The sequence below is a fragment of the Mastomys coucha genome, unplaced genomic scaffold (assembly GCF_008632895.1).
Source record: "Mastomys coucha isolate ucsf_1 unplaced genomic scaffold, UCSF_Mcou_1 pScaffold15, whole genome shotgun sequence".
NCBI lineage: Eukaryota > Metazoa > Chordata > Mammalia > Rodentia > Muridae > Mastomys > Mastomys coucha.
The window spans coordinates 59,277,136-59,285,972 of NW_022196897.1; the positions used below are offsets into that span (position 1 = coordinate 59,277,136).

General features: G+C 44.8%; 1 protein-coding gene across 1 annotated transcript in view; it reads left to right on the forward strand.

The window, feature by feature from the left end:
* Map3k20 (mitogen-activated protein kinase kinase kinase 20) overlaps nt 1–8,626 on the forward strand; it is a 185,921-nt gene extending 177,295 nt beyond the window's left edge. Inside the window, exons 18-20 of the mRNA XM_031370617.1 lie at nt 841–915; nt 4,160–4,310; nt 7,712–8,626. Coding sequence (XP_031226477.1) covers nt 841–915; nt 4,160–4,310; nt 7,712–8,418 — 933 coding nt within the window. The 3' untranslated portion in view covers nt 8,419–8,626. The remainder of the gene's footprint in view (nt 1–840; nt 916–4,159; nt 4,311–7,711) is intronic.
* The last annotated feature ends 211 nt before the right edge of the window (nt 8,627–8,837 follow it).

Sequence of the window (8,837 nt, forward strand, 5' to 3'; positions counted from 1 at the left end):
AAAAAAAAAAAAAAAAAAAAAAAAAAACACAAACAAAAACAAAAAAACCAGCCCTGTTAAATGTCTCTTATATTCTATACCCAACTTGTACACATCCATTGTTTTTGTAGTCCCAACCAGGAAGGATAAGAGAATGAGAAGAAAATTAAAAAAAAAAAAAAATGATCAGAATTAGCATAAGATCCAAGATCTATAGGCTTCCTTTATCTTGAAACCATGGGAAGATGGCACCACAATGTCTTTATTGGTACAAGCCTCTTGGCAACAGTAGCCTGATGACTGAAAAGCTGAGAGATTATCAAAGCCTCTACAGTAGTCACTGCTTACCCTCAAGGAAGACACTCATGGGGCCTCTCAGATTATCAGGACATTTGTCTTAATATTGAGAAAGCTTTGGGCTACTGCTTTAAACAGCGTGAATCAATAACTTACCGATAGGATTGAATAACACGTCATTAATCACCCCAGACAGGATTGAGAACCTACATGGTGGTACATCTATGATACTAATACCTGGGAGGTTGAGGCAGGAGGATTATCCACCAGTTCTTAGCCAGAACTACACAGCCAGACCCTATCTCAAAAAGCACAGAAGACCGTGGAAGACCGGGACTACTGTCTCCCACCAGAAGGACATGCACATAATTCATTCAGCTATCCAAAGATATTGTTTGCAAACATATAAAAACAACAAAGCCCAAAAATATGTTATAAGCCAACAAGATTTTATGATAATTCTGTCCCTATTTGCAAATTGTGTATGGCACAACCGGTCTTAACTACACACAGCAGCACAGGGCTGTGTTCTGATACTAAGCCATCCTAACTTCCGTGTTTCAGCCACCATTTGTAATGGAGAAGTGGATCGTGGGAATACTGAAGGATCAGACTGTGGAGTGCACTGTCACATATGAGGTAAGCTCCTGAAAACAGGCTGGGAGTTTCAGCCCCTGTTAGTGAGCAGGGATTGGTCGTCTCTCAAGTGGGTACTTACAGATTAGTGTGTGCATTTACTGGAAGAGAAATGATATGTCAGCATGTATGTACAAAGATGAACACAATTTCTCTAGCAAAGTGTGAGGAAGGAAAGAGAGCGCAATAGAATTTAGGGTAATGCCTGGTCTATACTGTCATTAGATATCAATTGAGTACTATGTACACCCTACCTAATAATGTAAACAGTGAGTAGAACTCACTTGGAAGTAAGAATTTAGGAGAAAAGATCAACGAGTATTCAAAATACCAGCACATACTCCTATAACCACCTCCAGATTTATTGTTATAGTCAAATGGAAAGATTCCATAAGTTTCTACTTGAAAAAAATCAGCCGAGCAGTGGTTGGTGCATGCCTTTAATCTCAGCACTTGGGAGGCAGAGGCAGGCAGATCTCTGCGTTCAAGGCCAGCATGGTCTACAGAGTGAGTTCCAGGACAGCAGGGCTACATAGAGAAACCCTGTCTCGAAAAACCAAAAAGAGAGAGAAAGCCGGGGGGGGGGCGAGATGAGAAGAAAAAAAGAGAAAAGAAAAGAGAAGAAAAGAAAAAAATCATATTAAAAAACCATGCTATTAAAATGTACATGCTTAGCCAGGTGTAGAGGTGCACACCTTTAATCTCAGCCCACAGGGGGCAGAGGCAGACAGATCTCTATGAGTTCAACCCCAGCCTGGTCTACAAAGAGAGTCCAGGACAACCAGGGCTCTGTTACACAAAGAAACCCTGTCTCAAAAAACCAAACAAGTATACATTTAGCACTACCTGCTGACGGGGTAGAGAATAACCCAGTTACAAGTAACCAGTCACTATCATGTCAGATAGTGACAGGTGGAAACAAACAACAGCTCGGGGTGGTAGACTGTGTAGTCGGAGATCAGAGAACAGCCGTATGAACACCAGGTACAAGTCCTTAGGACACAGAGCACAATGCTAAAGCCAGACAGGTGAGCGAAGTCGGATCTGGGACCCCAGTAAGGACTCACTGTATGCACGGCAGGAAGTCTGTGGAAACAGTTTAAGGTTTAGAGATGATTCTGTTGTGAAAACCCACAAGATCTTCTGTACGATACATAAGTTACCAATACTTTACACTTAAAAGTTTTGTTTAAAATGGGGATTTAAAGGTTCATGCCTTTTACCATGTTGAAAATTCATGCTTACTGTTATAAAAACATCTCTTTGAAAGTATATTTCAATTCTGTATTTTTAAAAAAAAATGTATTTAATGTGAATAACATTGTAAAAAGTCAACAAGGTCTTCATGGCTGGTGGAACACTGACCCTAGCAAGGCAGGAACCTCATGCGGCACAGGCCGGAGGGGTACAGTCATAGCACTGAGTCTGAGGACAAGTGAAGGTACCGGTATGTATCTTCCATTGGTAGGGCATGCACATCTTTCATCCATTCACGACAGTGTTAGTAAGGATTCACCATAAGCCTCGAACCGTTAGGCAAGTACCCCTGCTCTGTCTCACAGACCTCAGGTAAATCCTGAAAGGTGGGTAATGGTTCTCTCCATTTAGCAGGAGAGAAGAGAGCCCCCACCCCGGGGGGCTCTGGGTACTCTGACAGAGTGAATGTGCTCACAGCCTGTGTCTCTCTCTGGGAACAGTGTCTCTTGCCTGACCCCACCCCCGACCTGTGAAGCCTCACAGTGGCTGTAGCAAGTTGCAGGAAGTTCCTGCAGACTGGACTTTGCATGCTGTGCCCTTGAGGTTTCCTGAGCTATCATCACAGTCTAGCGGTTTAGAATCAGAGGCCCGAACCTTGTCCACCTCACCCCACAGCCTGTGAGGCAGTAAGTGTGTCAGCAATCCTGATACCTGTTAACTGGTCCCTCCCTGCATCCACCCAGGAAAAGCCACCTTTAACTGATTCCAGCTTTGCCTGCTGCACACAACTCTGGGAACTCGCCATGCCTGCTGCTTGCCGCTGCTTCTTACTGCCCTCCCTCTCTTCTCCCCCCTTCCCCTCTCCTTTCTTCAACCCCTTCCTCCCTCTCAGTTCCTTCTTCTCTTCCTCCTCCTTCTCATGGGCTCTATGATGATAATAAGCCTCTTCTGTATTGTCCACTTTCCAGTTTCTAAAGATATTTTTTTCTTTCTCTTCCTTCCTTCCTTCCTCCCTTCCTTCCTTCTTTCCTTCCCTTTATCCTTCTTTTCCTCTTATTCTCTTCTTTTTTGAGACAAGATATTTCTATGTAGCCTTGGCTGGCCTCCTACTTGCTTTGAGACTAGGGCTGGCCTTGGACTTGCAGTGATCCACCTACTCCTGCCTCCTGAGCGCTGAGATAAAAGGCATGTACACTACACCCTACTGTATTGAATCCTAGAGATTCCTTTTTGTAGGAATTTAAGGCCACTTATAGGCCAAGCCAATGTCCCACTGAGCTACACCCAGTGCCCTAAAGAGACTGTAGTCTATACATGTATCTGGTACTGAGGAAAAGTTTCAGGACAAGAACTGTTGTCTTCGTCCAGGATCCTCTCCCGATACTAGATTTCTTCACATTCCATCTTGTCTCCCAGTGCACCTCTCATCTTCACTCACCTGGTAGCAGCCTTATTCCATTTTCTTCCCTATGTGTATCCTAGATCCTTGGACCAAAAAGTACTCTTAAAGAAAATATCAATGTCTGTTTATTCAATAAGGTATTTTTTTTTCAAATATGAAAGACATTTCTTATCAAAGAGGTAAATTGAGCTCTATCAAATGTTATAAATTCTGGGAGAAGCCAACCCTATTTTTTTTTAATATTTCCTTATTGATTTTATGTTTATGAGTATGGTATTGCTGACACACCAGAACAGAGCATCAGATCCCATTACAGATGGTTGTGAGCCACCATGTGATTGCTGGGAATTGAACTCGTGGCCTGTGGAAGAGCAGCCAATGTTCTTAACCGCTGAGCCTTATCTCCAGCCCGACAACTCTATTTTTATGTATTATAATCTAATAAGTAGAAAAGAGTATAGAATGGGAGAAGAGAGGGAGAAGGGAGAAGAAAAGGTACTAGAGTCTATTATGGGAAAGGGGGTGGAAGTGTTCCTCTTACTCAAATTCACTAATTTGGGCAAATGACATAATAACATGCATTTCCCCTTCTCATTTTATAAATGTATATATGTGTGATCATGGGCTTTTGATCTTTTTCTTTAACAGAGTGATGTCAGAACACCAAAACTCACTAAGCACGTGCACTCAATACAGTGGAACAGAACGAAGCCTCAGGATGAGGTGAAGGCGGTCCAGCTTGCCATTCAGACTCTGTTCTCCAGCTCAGAGGGCAATCCTGGCAGCAGATCTGACTCCAGTAAGTTAGTGTCTGAGCACAGCACGTGTGCCCGAGTCCAGAATGCTAGTGATGAGAGTCCCCTCACAGGGGTGAATGCCAGGCTGCTGGTGGCTCGGATGTCTAACACAGTATTTCTTGAGTTCTGAGAACTAGTGATGATGCCTGGCAATGATGGAGGAAGGGTGGGGGGAGGGAGGAAAAGGATGAACAAAACAAGAGTGGAATAGGAAGGACAGGAAGGAGAGGTTCCTCATGACGGCTCCGTGTATGAGACACTTGTCCACAAGCCTGACAATCTGGGTTCAAGCCCTATGACCCACTGGCAAGGAGAGAACTGACTTTTATCTGTTGGTCTCTAACCACACAAACATCATCATGGCATGAGCTATTCTACACACACACACACACATGCACACGCACACGCACATACACACAAATTTAAGAGAGATAGTAAATAGAAAAACTTTAATGCATATGCTAGATAATGGTGGTAATAATTTTAAAAATGTAGAAAAGCATACAAGGCCAGCTGACAGGCTATGAAATTGGTCATTATCCAGTGGAGCAAAAGTTCTGACTCCCTACTTGTGAGCTGAGAAACTCTAGGACTGTAGGACTGAGCACGCTCACAGCTATGCTGAAGGTGGATATGTACAAAGCCACGTGCAGTTCCCTCGTAACCATGAGACATACACACCAAGCACACAGAAACCCATGCTTTCTCGGCAGCACTTCTTTTTCCCCAAGAGAAAAGTATTTTTGTGACAGTGACCAGAAGGCTCTTGGTCAGGCGTGGAGACAAAGGCGGGACTCTAACTTACTGCCCTGGAGGGCAAGTGTCACTGAGTTATGACGGACAGTCTGGCCCCCTACATTGGCCACTGAAACATCTGACATGCCAAGCAGAACAAACATTCTTAAATGACCACCAGTCAGGGTGGCCAGGATCCTGAAGAACATTCAAAAGCCATCAACAAATTCTTTGACATCATGCCTTCACCTTTGTCAACAGTTGGTTTGCTTGTATTCTTTTGCAAATAGCCATCAGGGAACACTGTGACCACCATGACTAGGCTTAGGATTTTATAAAGACTCTTGAGCTACAAGCACACTGTCAGACACTTTTTAGGGCATGTTCTTCTGCCAAGGTTATTCCACATAGTAGGTCTGGATCTATACACACTCCCCTATCATGTGGCTATTTCTAAACTCCTTTATATTGGTTAAGTCTGTGTGCCTTGCCTAGTGTGCCTGCCATAGTCCTTCATGTTCTTCTTTCAGTTGGGTATGTTAGCTCACAGCTGTGATCACAGCACCCCGGTGGCTAAAGCAGGGGGACCATTCAAGTTTAAGGCCATCTAAGCTGTACAAGAGTCTCAAAAACAAAAGGAAAAGACTTCTTTCTAACAACTGATGTTTACAGGGCCTGTTTGACCCCTATAGCCCCGCCCCCATGAAGCCTGTGGGATTCTTCACTCTATGATTCTGCTGCATTTTCTCTTCTGAGAGGCGAGTTTCCCCATTTCCAAAATGGCTGCTAATGGCTTCTAAGTTTTACATAGTTCAAAGCCTACCATGTTGAGAGTCACCAAATAAATATTTGTTTTTTAAATCAGTCTGAGTTCCAGATTTCCTCTGGTAACACTTATGGGGCTAGTTTCTCCATGCAAGCCTCCATAGTCAGTGAACTGTATCATCAGGATGTGATGGATGGTGGTGAATGGCAGAAAACAAGCTGGGGTTGGAGGGAGGTCCTAAGCTCATCGACATTGTGACCATGGTGTTCCCTTCCCAGGACACTGCCCAGACCCCAAATCAGTGTCCCTTACATCTTCTAAGCATCATCTCCTAGGGAGCAGTAGTTATTCTTTCTTTAAGAGTGTACACAGAGAAAATCAGCACCCTACCCTCACCTCCTGCTAGGATTGCTCCCACAGTTTCTCTCTGGAAAGTGCCTGTCTTCCTCTAGTTTTTTTTTATTAGATATTTTCTTTATTTACATGCCATATGACTTCTCCTTTCCCAGTTTCCCCTAAAAAAACAACAACAAGAAGAACAAACCCCTGTTGCCTCCCCCTTCCTCCTGCTTGCCACCCCACCCTCTCCCACATGTAATAAGGACACATGCTCCACCATGTTCATAGCAGCCTTATTTATAACAGCCAGAAACTGGAAACAACCCAGATGTCCCTCAACAGAGGAATGGATACAGAAATTGTGGTACATCTACACAATGGAGTACTTCCTCTAGTTTTTAGCTTGTGCACCTCCCTTCTGCCCCCCCCCCACTCCCTTTTACTCGCTGTTCCAATGTAATATGAAGGCTCGGCTCACCTGTTAGATCAGGCGCATCCTTTTTCACCTGCCAGCAGCAGAAAACCCAATTTTTCCTGGCTTACCTCAATGGGTCTCCAAGTTTGGTTCTGCAGGATCCTCTGTGGCCAAGTCAGACATGCATACTCTCTGACCTATCTCTAGCAGTCAGCATTCCAAGAAACCTTCTAAAGTCCCTCAAACACTGGTTTAAATGAATAAAATGTATTGTTTTCCATTACAAAAAGTCGTAGGCTCTGGATGCAGTATGACAAGTACATTTGACTATGGCCTCTTCCTTCCCTTGCTGCCATACTCACTACACTGGCTCCACCCACGGCTTCCCTGCAGTGTCTGTTTCTGGCTACCCTGTAAACACAGTGATGTCCTGAAATCACCAGGCATCAGTCCTGACTCTTTTTTTTTTTTTTTTTTTTTTTTAAGATTTATTTATTTATTACAAGTAAGTACACTGGTAGCTGTCTTCAGACACTCCAGAAGAGGGCATCAGATCTCGTTGCTGGTGGTTGTGAGCCACCATGTGGTTGCTGGGATTTGAACTCAGGACCTTCAGAAGAGCAGTCGGTGCTCTTAACTGATGAGCCGTCTCTCCAGCCCCTTCTTGTATTTAGGAGAAAAGCCTTCTGGGAATCCAGCAGACTACCCCATTCTGCTTTGGGCAGGAGAGACATATGATGTTTGCTGGCATCAGCATATCTGTCATGGGCCTGCAGAGGCTGCAGAGACAGGACCCCAAAGCCAGGCCTTTTCATGGAAGCTAAAACTGTATAGAATTAGCAGTTTGGGAAGATGATGCTATGATACTATACCGTTTCATATGAAGTTTCTAAAACAGTCAGATCATGGCTGCAAAAATAGAAAAAATGCTAACCATATTACATTCTTAATGACAATGTACCTTTCCCACTAAGGGTTCATGGTAGTACAGAAAAAGGTCGGTGTACCTACCTAGCCTGGAACTTCCATGAACGGTAATGCTTGGCACACCCCCAAGCAGCCTTGAGACTGATTGCCTGAGCCAGGCTTATGAATTAGACATGCAGCTTCGTGGCTTAGAAGATGCTCATTTCCATTTTCCCCTGCAGGTGCGGACTGCCAATGGTTAGACACTCTGCGCATGCGGCAGATTGCATCCCACACTTCACTACAGCGTTCCCAAAGCAACCCCATCCTGGGGTCTCCTTTCTTCCCCTACTTTGCCAACCAAGATTCCTATGCTGCGGCGGTGAGGCGGACCCAGACTCCCGTGAAGTACCAGCAGATTACACCAAGCATCAACCCTTCCCGGAGCTCCTCCCCAACACAGTATGGGCTGACCAAAAACTTCTCTTCCCTGCACCTCAACTCCAGAGACAGCGGCTTCTCCAGCCTCAATGAGAGCTCCTCTGAGAGGGGCCGCTACTCAGACCGAAGCAGAAACAAGTACTACCGTGGCAGCGTATCCCTCAACTCTTCCCCGAAAGGAAGATACGGTGGGAAAAGTCAGCATTCCACACCTTCAAGAGAAAGGTATTCTGGAAAGTTCTATAGGCTGCCCCAGTCAGCACTGAACACTCATCAGTCCCCTGACTTCAAGAGGAGCCCAAATGACCATGACCGCCGTGTGCCCAGGACCATCCCCGGGATGCCTCTGCACCCCGAAACTGTCTCCAAAACAGGGGAAGAGGAGAGCAGGGTGAGCGAAGGGGGCTGGACTAAAGTGGAGTATCGGAAGAAGACACACAGGCAACTTTCGGCCAAGACTAGCAAGGAGAGAACCCGCGGCAACTACCGTGGGCGGAGGAACTTTTGAGGGATGGAATCAGATGCTCTTTTCCAAGTGGGTTATGTAGTGGTTTGTGCAATGGATTTTTGGTAATAAGATATCTTGAGATTCCAGGAACCAAAAAAGACTGGTTTGGGGGTTGGGAAACACCTTTTAACTAAAAGGACAACCAAAGCAGGGCCTCAATTATGGCTGATAGTCGACTAACGGTGGCAATTAAACTTGACAATACCTGCCCATGTTTCGTCCCCTGAATTAATATTGAAGCGGGAAGGGCTGTGACATTTATTCCATGCTGGGAACATTCTCCAGAGCAGGCTTGGAACTAGGATAAAGCTAGTGAGAACCACGGAAAAATCAAATGTCTGGACAAAACAGGATTCGTCTTATTTTCTATTTCATCTAAGGTTCCAAGATGGCTCAGCAAAGCACTGTGGGCAATCCTT